This window comes from Cynocephalus volans, chromosome 7 (assembly GCF_027409185.1).
Source record: "Cynocephalus volans isolate mCynVol1 chromosome 7, mCynVol1.pri, whole genome shotgun sequence".
NCBI lineage: Eukaryota > Metazoa > Chordata > Mammalia > Dermoptera > Cynocephalidae > Cynocephalus > Cynocephalus volans.
The window spans coordinates 11,023,161-11,046,877 of NC_084466.1; the positions used below are offsets into that span (position 1 = coordinate 11,023,161).

At 40.2% G+C, this 23,717-nt stretch overlaps 1 protein-coding gene across 2 annotated transcripts in view; it reads left to right on the top strand.

Annotated features, from left to right (window-relative positions):
- Positions 1–960: 960 nt before the first annotated feature.
- The window catches only part of FGF14 (fibroblast growth factor 14), a 652,329-nt gene continuing 629,572 nt past the window's right edge, over positions 961–23,717 (top strand). For both annotated transcript variants that reach the window (XM_063102786.1, XM_063102788.1), the window contains exon 1: positions 961–1,168. In XM_063102786.1, the coding sequence (XP_062958856.1) occupies positions 961–1,168 (208 nt within the window). The remainder of the gene's footprint in view (positions 1,169–23,717) is intronic.

Consider the following 23,717-nt stretch of genomic DNA (forward strand, 5'->3'; position numbering starts at 1 on the left):
GAGGGAGAGGGTCGCGGCTGGGCTGGGCTTGGGGCTGGGGCGGCATCTGGAGGGACACTAGCAGGGACTGCAGTGACACTGCCCTCCCCGGGCTGGTTGAAGCATCTCACTGGTGACGGGTCTGAGAGCACGTGGCTACGTCATGGAAAGCCAGTCTTTTCAATGCAAACTTCAACTCCTCCTGCTCCTCCCTCTAATGCCTGTAACTCACATCCGAGGCTGGGCGAGGAATCCGGAGGGGAGATTTTCCTCATGCTCACGATTGCTGGGAACTGGAAGAGCGAAAGGAAGGAGGCAGGGGGGTTGTGGCGCTCTCTGCCTACTACAGGACTGACAAGCGGAGGGGGCACCCAGATCTGCATCTTTTCTTCGTGGTGATTGAGAACTGCAGGTTCAATCCGATCCCACTGAGCCCTGGAGATTGATTATTAAAAAAATCGACACTGGGAGAAGGGAGGCTCTGTCTTCTGCTGTCAGACTCAATCTCGGAGGTGGTATTGGTGTGTGAGTGTGTGTGCTCGTGTTTTTTTCTTTTCTTTTCTTTTTCTTTCTTTCTTTTTTCCCCCTTTCTTTCCCTTTTTTTTCTTTTTCCTTCTCTCCTAGGGACTACACAATGGCAGTCTTCTCTCAGTAAGATGAATCCTGCTTTGCCTTCTGCAGATCCACCCATCCTCATAGCGATCAAGTAAAAGGCTATGGTTTTCTCTTTGGGGATCTTTTGTGCATTACTGTTCTCCCTGATTAGTTTTGATCTCAGTTGGGATTTCTTTGCTTTTTTGTTTGGCTTCATGCTGAAAAAGGATTTTTTTCCCAAGCCTTTGGTAATAAGCCGGTGGTGATCGAGGGGGGAATAAATCATTCACCCTGGCCGAAAAAAAACAATCACTGAGAAGTCTCAAAGAAATATACCACGTGAGGGGAGAACACTGGGAGAAGATCCGGAATATTATCGTTTTTCCTATGGTAAAACCGGTGCCCCTCTTCAGGAGAACTGATTTCAAATTATTATTATGCAACCACAAGGATCTCTTCTTTCTCAGGGTGTCTAAGCTGCTGGATTGCTTTTCGCCCAAATCAATGTGGTTTCTTTGGAACATTTTCAGCAAAGGAACGCATATGCTGCAGTGTCTTTGTGGCAAGAGTCTTAAGAAAAACAAGAACCCAACTGGTAAGCAAAACATGCATCGTGTTATGTTTTTCCTCATAATAACCTGTCTGTTGCTCACCGAGCTAGGTCTGCAGTTCTGCTATGCAGGAAGGCAGGGGAAACATGCGAGGAATCAGGACAGTGTTGCATATAGAGGTGTTGCATGAATAAACAAGTAACAGCTGGATGCGCGTCTGCGAGCCCGAAAACCATTATCAGCATCTCTTGGCTGTGACACAATCCATCGCTCGGAGGGAGGAGGAAACTTTTTAAAAAATGTATTTAGTTGCCTATGTTTGGAGGCACATTGAAAGGCTATGGCTTGAGGTTGTGCCCAAAGCAGCTGAAGCTTCTGTAGTTGCCAGGAAAAAAGAACCGTGAGCTCTCTCCTTACTTCTGCTGCAGGTTCGGGGACATAGGTCGGTGCCGAGCACCTGCTCTAGACTTTCTGATTAGCTTGCACAACATTCGCCACCCCGATCACCTTTACCAAAGTAAGAGAGGCCCCCTCCCTCACGGCCCCGCTCGTCCGTCGGCCCCCGCCTACCTCCCCCGTGCAGCTCCCCAGCTCTCGGAGCCTGAGTATTAACTCATTCGCCCTGTCTGCCTCCGACACATCCTGCCACTGGGAGCCCTTGAGCAGGGCTTATGCCTGGAGCGAACCCCAGACTGAGAAGACAAGCCCGGCCCCTCTAACAGATGTAATTTAAATCCTCCCTTTAAGAAGCGGTATTAAAACCATGCGTCCGGGTCCCGTGGGGGATGAGCCGGGCGGTGGTTCCCGGCTTCAAGCCTCCTGGTGATCATGCGCCCCGATTCCAAAGCGCCAGGGAAACTTGCAGTGCGTTATATAAGAAATGCAAATGCAGGTGATTCGGGGAGTCGCGTCCCAGGGCTTCGCTTCCCGGCGTCTCAGTCTGAGACGTTGCGGGGTGGCCCTCGGAGCTGTGGGCGAGCAACCGGGGGAGGCGAGGCCGGAGGGCTGCGTGGTGGCGGCGGCGGCGCCGGCGAAGGGGCCGGGCGCAGCCTTGCCCGGAACCGCGCACACTGGCAGCCGGGGGTGTGTAGCGTCTCCTGGCTGGGTTCAGCGTGGAGAGGGACCCGGGACCGGGTGTTTGTGTCTGGGGCTGCGTTGGGAGGAGGGGGCGGGGGAACCGGCCGTCCCGCAGTCGCAGCCCGGGCTCTGGAGGCTCCTGACGCGGGCACTGCGGTGCAGTAGATCATGGCTCTCCGCGGCCTCCCTGACACCCCGAGCTCAGCCGGGGGCCGCGCTGGCACCCGAAGTCCCAGCGGTTGGGCAGCAAGTGGCTGCTGCCTCCCAGCCTCCAAACCTTACAAATGCAACGTCGCTGGGGTGGCGCGCTCCGAGGGGGCTGCCGCCTGCGGGTGCAGCGGGACGCACAGGAGGAGGTGTGGGTGGGCGCGGAGGGAGGCGGTGGGTGTGGAGGCTGAGCACCCTTTGCGGCCGCCACTTCTGCAGCAAAAGGGAAACGGAGAGTTGTTAGACCGCCCCAGAAGGCAGGGGCTGCCGTGCTCGGCGGAGGAGGTGGCCCCCAGCCCGGACGGCGGGGTGGCTGCTGAGGCTCCGGCGGGCTCGGTGCTGCAGTGAATCTGTGCCTCTGTCCTGGAATCCTCATCCCTGTGTTCTAGCTCTGCACCCTTTCTAACCCTCCCGGTCTGTTTTCTCTCTGTCCTCTGCCGTCCCCTGACCTTTTACCCTTCCCTCTCTCAACTCCTTAGCGTTTAGCAACTCTGAAATGATACCACCATCCTGAGAATTACCCAAGGGGGAAGCAGTATTGTCCCCTAACCTTCCGCATTTCTATCTCAGCTAGGAGGCATACCCCAATCCTAGGCGTCAAACCTAACACTTGCTGATACCTTGTTCATGCAACCCCCCCTCCATCTGCAACACTATCTCACGACCTAATATAAAGACCACTTTTCCACTCCGAGACTTCCCAAAGTGGGACAAGCCAAGGGCTGCAGTTGAGGGGGATGGGTTACTACTACACCCCGCAAAAACAGTGGTTTTTGAAGCCTTCTTGTGCCTTTCTGTGAAAAGGTTTAGCTTCCTTCTGAGAAAGGAATACTGTAAAAGCATTGTTTAAAGACCTGACAATTTGTCTACCGACCTTGAAGTCAAACCTTCCATAGTACTACAGAGTGGGAATTAATTCAGCACAGCACGATGTTTCTTTGCAAGCCTTTATAATTTTTTGTAAACAGTTTTACTGGAAACACTAATTTCCCCCATGCATGATTCAAGATCTTTTTATTACAGTTCCCCCACCCCACCCACTTTCATCTCTCTGGAATAAAGCAGTTTTTTTTTTTTTTTTTAATTCCCCTTTCCAAGGCGTTTTTGAAGGTGTCAAACAAATGACAAAATGACAAATTATTTTTAGAGCAATTTATTTTGCAGGTTTTGAATGCTAAAGTACTTGGGTACGAGTTGATGGGTTAACTCAAAGCGTGTCTAACAACATCACCAACTATTCTAATAGGATAGTTCAGTCATACATTGCCAGGGATTAGAGTTTCGACCTGGGAGTTACTCTTAGGGGATTTTTTAGAAAATGGGACATTAATGTGTCATGCTATTTATCTCATCTTCTAAAAGTTTTTGTCTTTTAAGCTCGAATCAACACCATGCCTAGCCATTCCCTTTCAGTATTGTAGTTGGTGAGTTCCATTCTCCTTCTGCTATTATGAAGAGTAAAATTGCAGGTTTTTGATCTCAAGATAGCAGTACAACCAAGAAGTTAAATGGTTAATTAAAATAAAATAAAGACTAAGATACTCTTAACTGTTAAAACCAAAAGGAACAGATTGACGACTACCTATTATGTTATCTTAAATCTAAAAAGAGGACAATTAACTGGTTTTAAACTGAGAAGCTTGGCAGAATATTCCCAAGTACCAGTGAATTTGGTGTAAAGCACATCTTAGTACTTCAGAGATAAATATTACATTGTATTTCCTTCCCAATCTTTGCAAGTTATAAAATAATTTACTGATTATTCCTAATTCTTTAAATTGTTAACAAGTGTGGGTAGGCTGGTAGTTTGTATCAGTCTGTTTAGGTTGCTTATAACAAAATACCCAGAAGTGGATGATTTATAAAGAAAACAAAATTTATTGCTTGCAGTTTTGGAAGCTGGGAAATCCAAAGTCCAGGGAACACATCTGATGAGGATCTTCTTTGGTGGTGGCTTTACAGCAATGTAGGGGTCTCACAGGGCAGAAAATGGCAAAGTGGAGAGAGATTCTCACATACTCTTCTTTTAAAGCCCAGAGAACCACACTCCTAACCACAATTATTAATCCATTCACTACAGCATGGTCCTACAATCTAATCACCTCTTCAAGGCCTTACCTTTCAATTGTCAAAATAAGATCTGCCCCCTGCCAACAGGTACAGTGGGGATTTAAGCTTCAATGAGGTTGGGAGGCATCCAATCTACAGCATTCTGCCCCTGACCCCCAAAACTCATGTCCTTTTCACATACCAATACATTCATTTCATCCCCAAAGTCTTAACTTGTTTCATCTCAAAAGTCCAAAGTTCAATGTCCCATCTGTGAAATCAAAACAACTAATCTACTCCCAAGACGCAATGGTGGGACAAAGATAGGGTGCAAATTCCTGTTTGAAAAGGGAGAGATAGGCCAAAAGAAAAGGGTAACAGATCCTAAGCAAGTCTGAAACCCAGCAGGGCAGGCATTAAATGTCAAAGCTAGTGAGTCATATACTATGACTCCATGTTCGATGTCTTCTGCATACTGGTGCAGGGATTGGGTCCCCAAGTCCTTGGGCAGCCCTGTTCCTATGGCTCTTCTGGTCTGAGGCCGTGCTTCAGCTCTCCCAGGCTGATGTTCCACCCTGGTAGCTCCACAGGTCTGGGGTCTCTTTGGTAGTCCCACCCTCATGGCTCCACTAGGCATGGTGATATAGGTTTTTCTGCTGCAATTCCAACCCTTTGTTTCTGCTCAGTATTGCACTAGAGAAGGCAGTCTGTGGTGACTTCACCTCTGTGACAGATCTCTTCCTGGGCCCCCAGGCATTTCCATACATCCTTTGAAATGAGGGTAGAGGTTCGCAAGCCTTCATAGCTCTGGCATTCTGTGAGCCCACAGACTTATCACCCTGTGGATGCCACCAAGGCTTCTGGCTTGTATTTTCTGGGTCCAGTCATACCTGGGGCCAATTTAGTCACAACTAGAGCAGCCAAAGCAGCTGAGGTGGTGGTGCTGGAAGCAGTTTCCTGAGGTCCATGGAGGGTGCCTCGGGTATGTTCCCCATGACCATTCTGTCTCCCTAGGCCTCTGGACCTATAATGGAAGAGGCAGCCTGTGAAATGCCTTCAAGTTCTTTTTTCTCTTCTCCTCATAATCCCCTTCTTCTGTACTAATCTCCTTAGCAAATGGTTGCTAGGCTGCACCATTGTATTTTTCTCAGGAAAATGCTCCTTGCTTCTCTACTACACAGCCAGGCTCAAAATTTTCTAAATCTTTACACTCTGCTTCCCTTTTAAATTCTGGCTTTATGTCATGCCTTTGCTGCCATAAGCAAGTGTAGGATGTTAGAAGTAGTCATGCAGCTCCCTTAATACTTTGCTGCTTATAAATTTCTTTCACCAAATGCCCTGGATCAGCACCTTGAAGTTCCATATTCCATAAAACTTTTGGACATGAACAGAATGCAGCCATGTTCATTGCCAGTTCATAGCAAGCATGATCTTTGCCTCAGTTTCCCATAAGCTCCTTCTCATTTACATCTGAGATGTTCTCAGAATGGCCTTTACTGTTCATATTTCTATCAGCATTTTGTTCTCCACTATTTAACCAGTCTCTAAAACATTCCAAACCTTTTCTGGTTTTCTTTTCTTCTAAACTTGCACCGGAAATCAGGCTTTTTCTAGCCTGCTCCTTCAAATTTTTCCAGCTTCTCCTCAACACCCAGTTCCAAAGTTGCTTCCTCATTTTCAATTATTTGTTATAAGCAACACCCCACTCTTGGTACCAATTTTCTGTATTAATCTGTTTCTGTGCTTATCACAAAATACCTATAAGTGGATGACTTATAAAGAAAACAAAATTTATTGCTTACAGTTTTGGAGGCTGGAAAATCCAAAGTCCAGGGAACACATCTGATGACTGCGTTCTTTGGTGGTAGCTTTATAGCAATGCAGGGTCTCACATGGCAGAAAATGGCAGAGCAGAAAGAGAGAGACTCTCTTGTGCTTTCCTTTTAAAGCCCTCAGAACCACACCCCAGACCACCATTATTAATCCATTCACTACAGCATGTTCCTACAATCTAATCATCTCTTTAAGGCTCTACCTTTCAATTACCATAATATGATTTCCCCCCACAACCAACAGTTACAGTGGGCATTTAAGCTTCAGTGAAGTTGGGGTGGGGGTTGGAGCATTCAATCTACAGCAGGTTCCTGGAAGGAATTTCAGAGCACAGCTATATCACCAAGTTGGTGTGAAAATAAGCAGATAATAGTGAGTAGTAAATTTAAGGGCAAAGTTATTCATTTACCCAGAAGTTATTAATTAGTTCCCTAGCACTTAAATGGGTGTTCATTAAATAGTGTTTTGTAGTTGTTTCTATGTAAAATTTAATTGGAAAAGAACATGAAGAATGTATTTGCACAATATATGTTTTTTTAAAATAAATTGTAGTAGCTTAAAAATTCTGAATATGATGTAAATTTACTGTCATCATATAGACTCCCAATATCTCACAGTACAACTCCTATCAGAGTGCACACACACATGCGCTTAAATGTCCTACTTTCCCCTACTTTCCTAGCAGAGCAATAGCTATGCATTTAGAATAAATGTTACTTGCTTCAACTTTCACTGTATGAGTCATACAAGGTTACTGTATTTTAGGCAAATTGTTAAATAGGGAATACTAAGTCCAAGGCACTTATTTTGCCTGGAGGAGGTATGATATGTTCCTTTAGACCAGTATGATAGTTTGGACTGACCAATGTATTTATCAGGCTGGTTTGGGAAATAATCTAGGTTACTGCACTATAAGCAAAGGTACTAAGGAAACAAATGTCGTTGATAAAAGAAAGTCCACAATAAAGATAAATACTGAGGGCATACCATTGCTCTCTTCAGACACATTATGTAAATCAGCAAAGGAAGCCACAGACCCTCAAATATATATAACCACTCAGCACACATACGATACTCCCAAATCTCCATGGCTTGATAGGACTGTGGAAAGCACAGATTTAAAGATAAATCATAATCTAAGAGAATTCTTCTTGAGCATGACTGTCAGTGGCAAAGTACAAAGCAGGTGCCCTAGATCTAGTTCTGCAAAGCACATTGAGAACATTCCACAAACTCGTGGTCCTGAGTGTCTCCTTTTCTGATCTGAGTCTCCTTCTCTGCTACGTAACTTTGAGATGGAAAAGCAGGGCTTGGTAGGACCCATTATCACTTCCTATTTTCTACTTGTTTGGGTGCCTTTCAGGTCTGCTTTTGCCTTTCACTGTTGTTTGAGGTGCCCAAAGCACCTTGTATGCCACTGTTACTCATTTAAATACATGTTGTTTTTGAAGCTACTTTATTTTACATCTAGGGCTGTCATGGAATTTTGAAGTGAGAAAATAGGGAGAGAGAGGAGACAAAAAGAGCACAAGCACTTTTACTTCTTCTCTTTCTCAGGCTGCCAACTTATCCTGGGTTCCTATAGAGCTGGGTGAGCCACAAAGGGGCCACGGACTGCATTCCTAAACACTGAGTATATATCAAATGAAGATAGCAAATTCAGACAGCATAACTGGAACCCCAAACTGATGTAGGGTTCTTCTCCTTCTAACATGCTTGGCTTTAGAGTGGGATTCAATGCAGTACAGGTTGGTCTTGGACGCTATCCAGGAAGCTTTCGTTACCGAGGTAGCAAAAATGAGTTTTGCAGAGCACTGCCACTCCATGAACAAAAGGATGTTTTTTTAGATAGGCTTCCAAGTACTGACTTGCTGGGAGAGAGGATTTTCTTTTTTGTCCATTTTAACAAGTGTAAAGTTCAATGATAATCTAATCTTAGCTTTGACATTGAAGATGACTTTGGCTATACTCATATGCAGCCTGTTCTTATCTTAGACAGCATCCATAACTGAGAAAATTTGTTCAAATGGTGCATTGCTTTCAGAAGGTGCTAAAGCTAATTCAATACCATACTTCAAATTTCCCATGGTGTACCATTCCTTTAAAATGTTCGAACCTAGTTTTCCATGTTTTAGCAACACAAACATTGGAGACTTTTGTGAAATGTTTTTATACATATGGTAACAAGGACAACAACCAATGTTTTCACTCCTTTGCACATTTTGGCATCATACCTCACTCAGATTGACTCATAAGCTTTCTATAAATACCATGTAGATGTCTCAAAATGGAAGCGTTTATTCAAAATAGTTTCTTATGCCTTAAGGGGAAACAGTTGGAACTATGAACAGTATAGCAGCGCTCTTCTATTAAGTTTTAAAGGAGTCATTGCATTGTGCCTATACTTTTAATAAAACCTTTCAGCCCAACTCAGTGCTACTTCCAGGAGGGACTGTGGGTCAGGGGAACACCTACTTACACATCCACCTGCCCAGCGCCCTAGTCTATGTCATGTTCCTTAGAATTTTAGTTTGTGTACCATGTACCAAATTTAGTTATGAGTTGAACCTGGGCACTGAAGGGCAAGGACTTTTCTAAGGAGACTTCCTAGTTCTTCCATATACCTCTGGAGATACAATAGTGTTCTTGCTATCCTGCTTTTGAAGGACCAAGTATATCCTGATGTTTTCCCTGTATATTTCTTTAGTTACTACAAATTTTTTACTTTGGTCAGAATGTAAAATGTAGGATGGCAAGGGGAAGGGAAGTCAAAAAGAGGAATTCTTAGGGACTTCTTAAATATGACAGCAAAAAGGAGGAATAACATGGTTTATAGGGAACACTGAAGTTTTTGTTTGTCTAACCTACTAACATCATCTAAGAAAGTCACCCAACTGCTGGGCACTACTGCCTTATCATTGACTGCTGACAAAAACTCTGCTTATGACACACGGCAGGTTTTCAATACATTCCAACAAAATGAATTAATAGTGAAAATTTGTTGTCTCTGAAAAAGTGAAGTGTGGGACTATAATTGGCTGAATCATAAGCTTTACTTGGTTAAATTTACTTGATGCTTACTCCTTTGCAATAGTGCCAATCAAGAATTTGGCATCTAAGTGATAAAAAAAAAAACAAACAAAAAAAACCCCGAAAAATCTGTTAAAGGCCTTAATGTCTTGCTGTTCATCTGCCTGAACACGGTTTGCAAATATCCCTTTGGTCCACATTTTATAACACTGTTCTTCTAAATCTCAAAACTTGAGGCCTGTAGTCTATTCCCCACACTTGAGCCTTCGGCAAAAACACACAGCTCAAGAACCAATCGCATTTTCTCCTGGCACTCTGGCCCTTCGAGTAGCAAAGGTTAGGGCACCATGAGTTTCATATCTGGCAGAGTCCCCTTCATTTTCTTTTCTGATCTTTACTTTTCTTCTCCTTAAAAGGGAAGACATTTTGCAAAACAGTGGAATAAACTATTCTTTTCAATTTGGATTTTCTCCGAAGATGGTAACTGGGACCCTCGCTGTGGCATGTTTTTACTGAGGGGACAGCGCAAATCGAACCCCTTGTTCCAGTTGCTTTGAAAGTAGCCCCCCCCCCCCACCCCGGCCTTTACTATTTTGTTCTTTCACGGTTTTAAGTGCAGTCACCTTCAAACTTAGTAGCTCCGTGGACTTCCAACAACTACACTGATCTATTTCGCTCCCTCCTTTCTGGGCCACTTTAAAGGTGGAGGGTACCGGGCGGTTGCGGCGTCCGGCTGAGAGGCGCGGAGTCGGTGGCAGGGATGAGAAAGTTTGGGCAGAGGCCCCTGGTGTCCAGAGAAGAGTGTCATTGCTTGTCTTCTGCAAAGCCGCGAGCGAGCCAACGCCGCAGCTCTGATCTGCTCCCAGGTGTCGAGCCCCTTGGCATGTGGTTGACGCTGGCTTCCGAGTCTGGACTAATTTGGCCCGTAACGGGGGTGGGGGAGGACAGGCGACGCACGGGCTTCCTCCTGGCGTCACCCGGCGGCCAGAGTCCCCGGCACCCAGCCGCCCTCCGCTCGCGGGAACCCGCCACCCGGCCGCTGCCAGCCTCGGTGCGCCGGGGGCGCCGCTACGCAATGCGGCGGAAGCGACCCGTGCGAGCCGCCGTAGCGCGGGAAGTTTGTGTTGCCACGGAGATGACCTGTGACCGGGGGGCGTCTCTGGGGGCCTGGCAGCCGGCGCAGCTGTTGCTATGGAAACCACGGCGGCCGGAAGCTGCGGCGCTGGAGCAACCAAGCCGGCGGGCCGGGGCTCTGTCTCCGCCCGGGACCCAGCTCATCGCTTCTCGTCGCTTCTCGGCCCCTTGTGCGCCTCCGGGCCTAGGGGCTGGGAAGAAGTTCGGTCCCAGCCCACAGGTGGCCGCGTCCGCGCTCCCGCTCCCTGCCACGCGCTCCCGAGCACCAGCTCTGGCCCCAGCACCGACTGCTGCTGGTGATCGTGCCCGAGCTCGGGACTGAGAGAGGATGGGCCGAATCCTGGTCCCAGCTTCCCCACTGGCTACTGGGAGACCCTGGGCGGGTTCTGAAGTTTTCTGGGCCTCAGCCCCCTGGACGTAATAAGAAGGGTATTGATTAGAATCTCAGATCAGCCCCAGCTCTAATAGTCTGGGTTTCTGTAACTTTTACAACCAACCCTGATTCTGTTTAGAATATTTAGCCCCCCACCCACTCCCCTGTATCTCTCCCTGACTATGTTGACTATATATTTAAATTGTATTCTAAGATCAGAGACTATCAGAGATACAGGGCGACCTTAAGGACCGTGAACAACCTGCTCCTTTATGGAAGTGGCAGCTCCTTGTCAGTGGAGGAAGTGACTGTTCTAAGAGCCAGTTTTGGAATTGCAGATACAAACGCAGGTAGCAGCTTTGAGTCTTGGATGAAGAAACACGTATTTTACTGAGGACACTACCAAGAGCTTTTCATGCATTGTATAGAGCCGTGTGGTAGCCGCTGAAATAGATGGCGTTCCATTATATTCCCCAGATGTCTTCTCCTTAGAGATTTCTAAGCATTTAGAAGGGGTGGGGGTGTCTATCTATACTGGCTTGTTTTTCCTTCTGTCGTTTTGGGCTATTGGGAGAAATCACTTAAACATTTAAAGCTTTTCTTAAAAAAACTAATTTGTAAGTTAAGTTGAAAAAGATTATTTTCAGGGTCCATTCCAACTCTGAAATTTTTGAGGTATTTTTTTTCTTTTAGGTCCTCATGCTTTTTGTCAGTTGAGTAGTAACTAACTTTTTAAAAAATCTTAATAGACACTTAAAAAGTGCTATTGTGTTTTAGCTGTTGATGCTGCAGGTACAGGGGTGAAGAACAGTTCTTCCCTCAGGTATTTACAGGAGAGACAGAACGTGATGAGTCCTGATGATGTGATATGTGCTATGAGCTGTAGGTGGACAAAGGTGCTAAAATGAGGGCATGGAAGGTTTACTGGAGGGAATAAAACTCTGAGTCATGAAGAATGACTGGGAGTTAGCCACATGGGAAAGGCACTGGGTGGGCTGACAAGGAAGAGAAAACAGCATATAGTTTAAGCTTTGGGGGCAGAAGAGAGTGTGCATACCAAGAATTAGAACCGAGGAACAGGAGGGCGTTTATAGGGAGTGGCAAGTGGTAGGATTATATGGTAGCCAAGAGCAGAGCGTGTGTTCTGTCACATGATCACACTTACCCTTTAGATAGCCATATGGCTACAGTGTGGAAAATCGCTTTGAGTGGGACAAGACTGAAGGTAGAAAGGCCATAGAGGAAGCAACTGAAGTAGTGAAAGGTCATGAGGTCCAAAGCCCAAATTGGAGAGGAAGTGGGAGTCCATCAGTCTCAGTGGTCAGTTTGAATTTGGGAAGCAAGTTGAAGGAGTCTAGAATTTTCTGGCTATAGGTTTTTGATTTGCCAGCAGAACACTCCTGTCTCCTTGAAACGTGGATTAAAAATTTGGCTCCCTCCAGACTCCATATTGAGGGGCTGAGGTAGCTTTTAATAGCAAGTAGGAAACTTTAACCAGTTTTTCTATATGAAAATTTAAATAGGCAGTTCTAGGAGAGTTGCTCTGGGATGAAGAGTTCATTTTATTGACTTCAAACATGAAAAATCGTATGGATAGGAAAATGCTTTACAATAAAGATAAGTCAAAATGATTTTTTGGTGATTATATACAATTCTTTATCAATGGCAGACATTTTTGTGCATAATACATTTTTCAGTTTGAGGAGTCAAGCAGTGTAATTAAAAGCCACATTTTCAGATTAACTATTCAGGTCTGGCAAGAAAAGAGAAGGAAGTGTGAACTTTATGGAATTTACATATGTAAGTGTGTGCACCTGTTTTTTTAGATAGAAATGAATGTAGTTGTAATTAAAATGCCTCTTATTCCCCTGTAACATTTTGTTGTCTGCACAATTACAGTGGATCACTGAAGTGTGTGGTAACCTTTTCTGTAATGCTGCCTCTTAAAGTGTAGCTTGGGAGGGATTGTAATCTCTATTCTTTCCACTTCCTGTGTGGAGCACATGGTATATTATTGTACTTTAAAAAAAAAAAAAAAAGAAAGAAAGAAATGTGAACATAAGAAGCCTTAAAGACTAAAACAAAAAATACTAAAACAAAAAAAGCCTTAAGACCACCTTAATTGTACATGCTTTTTTAAAAACAACCACTTATTTTAAATCTGAAACTCATCTTTAGTTTTATTACTGTTGTACACCAGGTGTTGTAATTCTTAAGCAAAGAAAGAACCCTGTTTGCTAGGAGACCTGAGTCAGTTTCCTAATTAAACAGTCAGTAGTTACCACTATATTGTCTCAACATTTTACTGTTGGGGCAGGTTGAAACAGTAACCCAATATGTTCTTTCCTCCTTCATTATGAAATGACTTGTATTCCACTCACATAACAATTTAGTGACATAAAGTTCCTCATATCTCAAACATATAATAATGGCTATTGAATATTGGAAATATTTTTAATGGAATGGATAAAAATGTTAGAAATAGTTTAATGATACAAAAAAATTTGATGTAGGGAAAAATTTTGCATCATTATTGCTTGTTTTCTCATTCCTAATTATCTTTCCTTTTAAAGGCTTATAATCTTAAAGAACACAATGCTGAGGTGATTCTGGTACATTGGTGGCACATGCCCCTTTGTGTGGGGGACACTAACCAGTGGCACATATGATATAGATAGAGTGTGGACTGATATACCAAAGCGTGAAGTCTGGTCAACTCTGTCTGACCCCTTGCCCTTTGCTGTAGCAAAGTGCTTTTCCGTCACTGAGAATTCATCCCTTTGTCTCATTCTCCCTGTATTTGTACTGCCCTACTCTAGATGTGTCTTCCAAAGTTTTGTCATTAACTTACTCTTCAGGGAAGGTCGGGATTAATATCAACTGGATTTTCAACTTTTACATGCATTACATTAGGGAAATAGACAAAAAATAACAATATAGTTGTCAGAAAGTAAATGAGACAAATCTATCTGAGATTGAAACACTTACCCAAAGTGGCATTTATTTGACTTTATTACTTTTTCTGTATTTCAAATTAACATGTAAAAGAATGGTGACGTGGATCTATTGCTTTATTAGATTTTATAATTAAATGATTTTTGAGCTATTATAAATATTTCACCTAATTTTCGTATTAATAAATGTATATTAAACTTACTAGATTTTTAAAAGCATATTATTCTTTTGCCTTAACAGAAATACCTTGAATTATTTTGAATCCTGTGTTATCATTAGTATGCTATAAATAATAACAGCAACTAATCTTTAGAGAATGTTTTCTATGTACTAGGCACTCTGTATTACCTAATTTAATCCTTGAAACCACAGGTGGGAACTTCTGTTATACTTCTGATAAAAATTATGAAGCCCAAATGTGAAAAAGTTAAGGAAGTTGCCAGAGACTATTCAGCTAGTAATTGAAAGATCTGGGTAGAAACCCAAGTAATCTTACTCCAGAATACATACTCTTAAATCTCTATATTATAGCTGCCACTCTAGAAAGGATATTCAACAGAATGTATGTGAAAGTGACCAGTATTTATCTTAGTGTTTCTGTGAGTCATTTTTTCCTGAAACTAAAAGGGAATGTAACATATTTAGTGTTTAGATACCTAGAATTTTTATTGCTTTCTTATTGAGATATAGTTTACATACATTAAAATGCACAGTTCTTAACTTTATAATTTAATGCATTTTGACCATTGTGTGCATCATTGTAACTACTTCTCTAGCCAAGATACAAAACATTCCCATCACCCCAGGAAATTCCCCTCTACTTCATTCAGTTCCCACTCATGCCCCCTAAGAAGCAACCATCATTCTCATTTAATTTAGCCTGTAATAGAATAGAACCTGATGCCATTAAATCATGAAGTCCTCACACTTTTGAGTTCTCTTCTTTCATTCGGCACACTGTTTTTGAGATTCATAGATATCATTGCATGTTAGATGTGTAGAATTTGATGTGGTAGCTTCTGTTTTATTGTGTAAAATAGAAACTCCTAATGAATAGATTGACTTTTGGTTAACATTCAGGAGTTGTCAGGAACTGCAGTATTAAGAGTTTGGGAGTTTACCCAGTTTACTAGACTGCCACAGTTACATAGATGCTGGTAGAAGACAGGAGACTCCTGGGTCAGAGACAAAGAACTTTATTACTCAGGGCATAGCAGGCAGTATGAGCTTCATGTTCTCATCAGTTCCTCTTGTCCCCCAAATTCCTCAGGGGCAATGCTAAGTGGGCCAGGTGGGTGCTTGCACACAGTGGATATGTGTCACAGTTGAGGAACTCTGAGTTTAGGAAATCCCCAGTCTTTTAAGGGGCTTCTTGCAAACCTGCCTAATCTTTGCCCTGTAGGGTGGCATTATCTTTATTATCCTTGTCAGAAACAAATCAAATCTGTCCTTTAACCCAGAGGGAGGCACTATCCCTAGATTCCAAGGTTGCTTGCTATGCAAATATCCTTGCAAAGATAGTCTGGTACAAAAGTTGTTATAATACATGTAGAAATGCCATGGGTAAGTTTTCATTTAAATCTGTTTCTGCAAGGCACCTTTCTTCCTTTTCTATTTCTCTCGGTGCTACCATTATTCTTCTAAGGATGTACTTAGTCTTTAGAAAAATATCTGTTATTTGGAAATTATCTTAAAAGTGATCCTGAGATTTTTGAGAAGATAGACAATATACAATCCTATATGATAAACCTATCAACATTTATTGGATAACTAATATGTGGTGCATTACATGTTACTTATTGGGAGAGATTTAAAACATTCTCTAAGGTTTTGGTCTTCGACCCATAAGTACTTCAGCTAAATGTACAGAGAATACTAGAAATGAGAAAGAGTTCTGCTGGAAGACCTTTCTGTGCTGAAAGGGGAAGAAAGGGAAATCTTTTAGTGAAGTGTGACCAGAGGTGATTCTTGAAGGCATGTTTCAATCGGCAGGAGAGAGAAGCATATTCTTGGCAAGGGAAGTAATGTGAGTGAAAATGAAAGGCCAGAATTATTTACGGGTTGAATGAAAGGTACATAATTGGGGATTTTTTGGAAAGTTAATGGAATCATTTTGGAGTCTCAAAGACTGGTAGAGGAGTTAGACTGGATTTGGTAAAAATTAGTGAACTAGAGAATGTTTCCCAAAAGAGGCCTGACATGACGGAGAATTGCTTGATTATAGTTGGAAAGTGTAACTGGTATAACTGTGGGGAAGGGTAGTACGTGGAGTAAAGAGGGATTTTTTGTAATAAGAGAGCAATCAAACAAAATGTCTTTCTGTCAGTTGGAGATGGGAAACAGCAGGTTGGATGAAAGAATGGTTCTGGTTATGTAATATGGGCAGGAGAAAAATTGCTTAGCATTTGGAGAGGGATAAATTGAAGGCGTATGTCGAGAAATTGTGGACCAGGAAAGACAATGCTTCCTTGAAATTTGGAGGGAAGGATGAAATAAAAAGTACAAAATGAGAGATGTGTAAGTGATTGTGGTCATTGTGGAGGCTCATGTGGGAAGGTAGCCTCAATCTGCTCTCTCAAGTAGCAGATGATTTGTGGAGAATGTGAGACAGGAAGTTTAACTAGCAGCTACATTTATGTTGTTGATAAATTACATGTAGTTGATAGTTGTATGAACATGTATCATAGTTTTTTTTAATATAATTTGAGGCCTCTTCCCAGTTTTAATTTTTTTTAATGTAATTTGAGGCCACTTTCCTAGTCCTGGTGGCCTTAATTGGTTTTCTAAATAAGGGGGAAATGGCTTGAGATACTTTCTTCAAGGTGTACTGCTGAACGACTTTGTAGCACTTATGTACTCTTCTTAGCAGCAATTATTTCCCTACAAGATGATGTTTTCTTGTGAAACACCACAACTGGGAAGGACTAAAAATGTCACAGGCTATTTGGATACAAGGAACTTTTCACTAACTTGGACCACAGATCTTTTCTACACGAATTTTAATGTGCTGCTCCTGCTTTAGTAGTGGTCATATATTTTACTAACCCTTGACGATTGTTGCTTAGTCAAAATATGCATTAAAAGAACAATTTGCTAAAAGCACAACTTTTGGAAATGAATTTGGTTTTCTACTCTTTTCTGTTATAAAATTTGAATTGTGTTTTAGAGGGTTGGTATTTGTCTTCTGGATGTTTTAAATGCTTAAGAATGCCACAAAATTTATGAAATAATGTTTTAAGGAAGATAACTTTTGTTAAAACAAGAGCAATTAAATTTTTAATAACTATTCAAACTTTACAAAAATATAACTAATAATGCCTTATAATATGCAGTTGCTATTTCTTTGATTTACAGCTAGGACTCTTATTAGAGATCATAATTTATAAAGACTGATTTTTATAGGGCTACAAGTGTAATTCATACAAGAAGGGGAAGGAGTTCATATTAGGTTGTGATAGCAGTAGTGGAGGGAGTAAATTGGCAGTGGAAATGTGAATTCTGTCATTGTGGTTGAGTGAGTAGCGTTTTAATCAAACTTTGCAAACGAGGGTAAAGGCAAAAGCTGCACAATACTAAATGTCTGAATACTGTAGCTTTAAGTAAAGGGTCTGAATGTTTTGCATTAGCATAGCTTTGAATAAAAAGTGAAATGTACACACTTTGCTTATAAAGATGTCAGTTCAGAATTGCAATCCAATCTGTGTCAGATGGATATAGGCATACTTTCCTACCCAGTCTCTCTAGAGCCCACTAACTCATATATGTGAGAGACCAAGGAGAGAAAGTTAGTTTTCCAGCTCACTCTGTGACTTACAACCTTACTTTCTTATTTTTATTATCCAAAGAAGAAGGAGGCATTATCTCTGTACATCTTGCCTAACCATGCTTTTTCTTTCCGTTTTACAGTTTTAATGTAAGACAAGTCTTTGATCATTTTTTTCTTGTATCCTTTTACATTTATAATTGGTAGAAATACCTTTAAATATTATTGTGTATTTTGTTAGGACTATTCTTATCTCTCTCTACTTCAGAATTACAAGAAAATTAAGTAAAATGATAGAAGTTGATACTGATAATAAATATGCCAACACAGGTGCAAGGAACTTCAAAAATTGCATAGAAGTGTTTTTTGGGTAATATACATTGTATTTATTTCCTAATTGCTATATTATGGTAAAATGTTTATATCTTGAGCTGCTAAATAGTGAAATACTGCTGTATTTCACAGGTTGAATTTTGGCTTGAGTTTTTCCAATTTTAAGGGCAAACACCAAGTAAGTTGAATGTATTCATAGGTGTGAATGTATGCTAGAAATTTAGCTTGTGGCTAAATCCTGGACTTTTGTGTATTTACTCCATCCATTGGCCATTACAATCTTTCACCCAAGAGGGCCATAAAGGAAGGGTTTATATTAATGGTAATTTGAAGGCAGGAAAAAATAGCTTGGAAGTAGTTTCAGTACAGAAGTATTTTGTGTTTTTAAATTTATGATTTTGAAATTAAAAAAGACAGTATTTAATATGCACACCAGTCCATTTCATTGCTTTCAAGTAACTTTGTTGAGATTATTTAAAATTAAATTTTAGATGCTGAGATCTGCAGCATAGGATGTAATGATTGAACAAGACATTTTTATGTATAACCAGCCCTTTAAACTTCTCACAAATAAGTAGGCCACATGTATAACTTAAAACTAAGAGTCAGAATCTCCAAATGTATGGTATATTTAAGTCACACTATAGGTTCTTCTATGGGTTCAGTGTTGTCTGCTGCTATGATTTCTCTCTATACTTACAGGTATTAGAGGAAAGGCAGAAAATAAGACAAAGTAGAAATATGCAGTCAAAAAGGGTTTAGGCTGTTTAAAAAATCACTGGGAGGAAATTAAAAACATCTTGTACAACTTTTGTTGGCTATTTTCTCTATGATCATTGCAGGGGTTTTAAGATATCCTATACCGTTGATTTCCATTGTATGTATTTAGACACACTTGACAATAGTTGCCACTAGTTTTTCAACTCTATGATCTCCTAAGGACTGCTATGACTCTTTCATGTCTCCTTATTAATCTTTTATCTAAAGGAACAAATGGTGAGAAGCCCATCTAAAATTTTATTTTAGAGGCTGTCCTGTATTATTTTTTGTTTTTGTTTTTAGTTTTCCTTAGATCCTTGGTAAGGTGGGAGGAGATAACAGCCTCGGTTCCAAGACCCACTTAAAATTAATCACCCCTTAAAATTGATCATTTGGGAACTAATCTCCACTTTGATTAAAAGTGATGGTTTAATAAAAGAAATAAAATATGCAGACTTGTAGTATGTATCTGCAGGGGTAACACTTGACTAATTTTTTTCTGATTAATATTGTAGAGTGCAGTAGTATCATAGAATGATCTTTCATTTCTGTGGCTTGGGCTGTAGGGCACAAGAAGAGGGCATGAGAGGCTTTCAAGGAGGAATGCAATTCTGACTGAGTCACGAAGAATGATCAGGAGTTAGCCAGGTGGGAAAGACACTTGGTAATCTTTTAAGAAAGAGAAAACAGTGTACTTGAAGCTTTGGGGGCATGAAAGAGTGTGGTGTGTACCAAAAATTACAAGTATAACTGAAGAGTAGGTATTTGGGTTGACTTGCCTTCCAGTAGACATAACAATGTGTGAAATCTGAGTTTCACCTTATCGAATATCTCAGTATCTCCCAAATACAATACTCTAGTAGTCCTTCTTCATGTAATACAATAGACAGATTCTCAGCCATTTTCTTATTTGTCACACATGAGAGATAGTATTCTCATGTCTAATGCACTTTTATAAATAATTTTTCCTGCCCACAAGTTGTAACTTCTTCCTTTCTCTACATTTCAAGAAATAATATTAGAAATAATGTAACAAAAACATTATTCAAAGAATAGCCTTGAATATATTTTACTTATATAAAAAATTAACATTGGCAAACACTGGAACATTTTTATTATTAATAAATAACTTGAGTAGTATCTTGCATTAGATCATGGAAGGCCATTAATGAGACACCATGATTGAGAACCAGTATTTTAGATTTTAACATTTGAGGGGCGGTCTCCTTTTAAAAAAAAATTAAAAATTTTTGTAACATTTTTAATGTGTGATATCCTATTTCAGATAGTTGACTCAACATCCAACACTTACCAAACTCCTTCTACATGAAGAACGGTGTGCTGGCCCCACGGACAATACATGAATAAGAGAGGATCTTAGTCTTGCTAGGGGAGTTAGAGGGCACTGGATGGTTGGATAAAGATAGAAGGGTTGCTGGGGATGGTCAGTCTTGCTGGTAAAGCAGCAATATTGATAGAGATGGAGGAATAAACTGATACATCTTCTTTTCTCTCCCATTTCCCCTTTCCCCTTATCACTACTGGTCATGTCATGAGATTCTTTTCATTGGACCAAATTAGGGATGGATTTGAACTAGAGAATTCCAAGCAGAATGAAGAGTCATGGCTGTCCTTACACAGCATTTGGTAATAAGTTGGGTACATCTTCACGTTGAAAAATACAGTAGTAGCTGTAAAACAGGTTATGACTGGAAGTTGGTTAATTACCCCACAAGGCTGGCTGACAATGCCTTTGGGGTCTTTGTGCATTTTGAGCCTACAAATAAGCATATTTATCTAATGAATAATAAGAAAACATCAAAGAACAGTTTCTGGTTGTATAAGAAATCTAAAGTAATTTGTGGTATAATTGTAACATAGTTGTAATTGCATTTCTCAAACTAAGATTGAGTTATAAATCTCACTTTTACAATTGCTTTTTGAGATATAATTTATATACTGTAAAACTAACCCTTTTCAAGTGTAAAGTTCAATAGTATTTAGTATATTCACATAGTTGTACAGCTATTACCACTATCTAATGTTAGAGCATTTTCATCATCTGAAAAAGAAACCCCATGTCTGTTAGCAGTCACTCCGCATTTCCTTCTGCGCCATACTCTGGCAACCACTGATATGCTTTCTGTCTGTTTGGCTTAGCTTAATCTGAATATTTTTTATAAATGGAATCATGCAATATGTGGGTTCTTTTACTTAGCATTATGTTTTCAAGGTTTATCCATGTTGTGGCAATGTATCAATATTTGATTCTGTTTTATAATCGAATAGTATTTCACTGTATGGATATACTATACTTTGTTTATCCATTCTTCAGTTGATGGACATTTGGTTGTTTCCTTTTTTTTTTTTTTTTTTGCTACTATAAATAAAGCTGCCGTGAACATTTGTGTATAAGTTTTTGTGTGGACATATGTTTCAGTTCTCTTGGGTATATAACTAGGAATAGAATTGCTGAGTCAGATCATAATTCTATGGTTAACGTTCTGAGGGACCACCAAACTGTTTACTAAAGTGGCTGCATCATTTTTACATTTCCTCCAGCAACACGCGAGGGTTCTAATTTCTCCACATCCTTGCCAACAATTTTTTCTGTCTCTCTTTTTTGATAATAGTTATTCTAGTAGGTGTGAAGTTGTATGTCATTGTGGTTTTGATTTATATTTTACCGATGACTAATGATGTTAAGCATCTACTCAAGTGTTTATTGACCATTTGTGTATCTTCTTTGGAGAAATGTCTATTCAAATACTTTGCCCATTTTTAGTTGGGTTATTTGTCTTTATATTTTGGAGTTAAATTTTTTTTATATATTCTGGATACAAGTCTCTTAACAAGTATGTGAAGAAGTATTTTTCTTCCATTCTATGGATTGTCCTTTTACTTACTTGGTGATGTCTTTAAAACACAAAGGTTTTAATTTGTTGAAGTCCAATTTATTTTTTTCTTTTGTCACTTATGTATTTGGTGTTATATCTAAAAAAACATTTCCTAGTCCAAGATTATAAAGATTTAGTCCTAAATTTTCTTCTGAGAGTTTTAGCCTTTACATTGAGGTCTATGATCCATTTTGAGTTAATTTAGTGTATGTCATGAGTTAAGAGTTTAATTTCATTATTTTGCATATGGACATACAATTGTTCAAGGAACATTTGTTGAAAATATCATGAGACATAAATCTTCTTTTGAGTTAATATATAACCAAAAGGCCTTTCTACCATCTTAATTTACTTTTACCAGAGAACAATCTAAGAATGTCTTGGTATTTCAAAGAAATAAATTATTGTATATTACATGAAACTATAGTAGGGATACTGTAAAAATCTTTGGTAGCAATGCATGCCTACTTTTACTGTAGCTCACCTTAGAACTTTTTAAAAAATTAATACTCTTGTGAACCATATAAGCACTTTCACGAAATTAACACACGTGAAAATAGAGCATATCTTAGTTCATTCAGGCTGCTATAATAAAATACCTTAGACTAGGTATTTATAAATAACAAAAATTTATTGCTCACAGTTCTGGAGCCTGGAAAGTTCAAGATTAGGGTACCAGCAGATTGAGTGTCTGGTGAGGGCTTGCTGTCTGCCTCAATGATGGTGCCTTCTTGCTGTATCCTCATGTGGTGGAGGGAAGAACACGCTCCCTCTAGCCTCTTTTATGAGCATCCAGAACCAATTCCTGAGGCAGAGCCCTCATGACCTGATCACTTCCTAATAGTATTCCATTGGGGATTAGTTTTCAACATATGAGTTCTGGGGGAACACAAACATTCAGACAATAATAGACTATTTGTAGATATATGGAGTGAACACAAATTTTATGTACAGACGATCCCCAGCTTATGATGATTTGACGTACTATTATGCAACTTTACAATGTTGTAAAAGTGATATTCATTCAGTAGAAACTGCACCTCAAGTACTCTGTTTTTTCTGTTTCAGTACACTATTCAGTAAATTACATGGGATGTTCAACAGTTTGTCATAAAATAGGCTTCGCATTAGATGATTTTGCCCAACTGTAGGCTAATGCAAGTGTTCTGAGCATATTTAAGGTAGGTTAAGCTAAGCTATGATGTTCAATAGGTTAGATGTATTAAGGTTCATTTTTGGCCTACTATATTTTCAACTTAAAATGAGTTTATTGAAATGTAACCTTATTGTAAGTTGAGGAGCATCTGTATTTATCTTTGATTCAAAAATTGCTCTGACTCTTCTTATCTATGTTTATTTTCAAAGTATAGGCATTTCATTAACAAACTGACTATGATACTATGTTTACATTTAATTCGTCGACTTAGTTTTAAAGTTGATGCAATGAAGTTCAGGGTTCACTGTGAGATATAAATTATACTTCTTTTATTTAAATTTATTCTGGTTTGCTTATTAAATATCTCATCCAAAATTTAAACATTTCTTGATATGATTGTCATCTAAAGATATGACAGAACCACCTCTCTTGCTGCTAGTTACTGTGCTTTGTTAAAATAATCACCCCACTATGTAGTAGATTCAAGCCCTATCATTATGAATAGGTAGGCCCTCTTCTAAAGCAAGTGGACATTCGCAGGGTCAATCACATGAGGAAAGTTGTAGACATGAACATGAACCCTGAAAATGGGAGTTAACTAGATAGGAAAAGAAACCATCTCTCTTTGATACTTCTCTTGGGTTTGGATATTTAGGTTAATAGATATAATTGGGCATTTGAGGTAGGGTGGGAGCTGAATAGGAGGAATTCGTGTACTGAATTTTAAATTGAACACAGGTAAACTATATGCTAGATTATGTAGTTCCATGACATTCTGTGTTGATTTCCTTTGTGTTAGGTCCAAATATTTAATTATCTTGCATTTAAATATTGCGGCTTTGCTTTGGCTGAGCTCTAGGGAATTAAGAGAAGGGACACTTATCTTAGTTTGAACTAAGAGTATTAAATTCAGAGCTGTGCCAATATTCTCTTTTTTGAAACCATCATTAGTGAGATACCCAAAGGGGAAGATCAATCTCAAGAGACATGAATAAGGCTGTAAGAGGCCTTGTGGCCTTCCAATGAA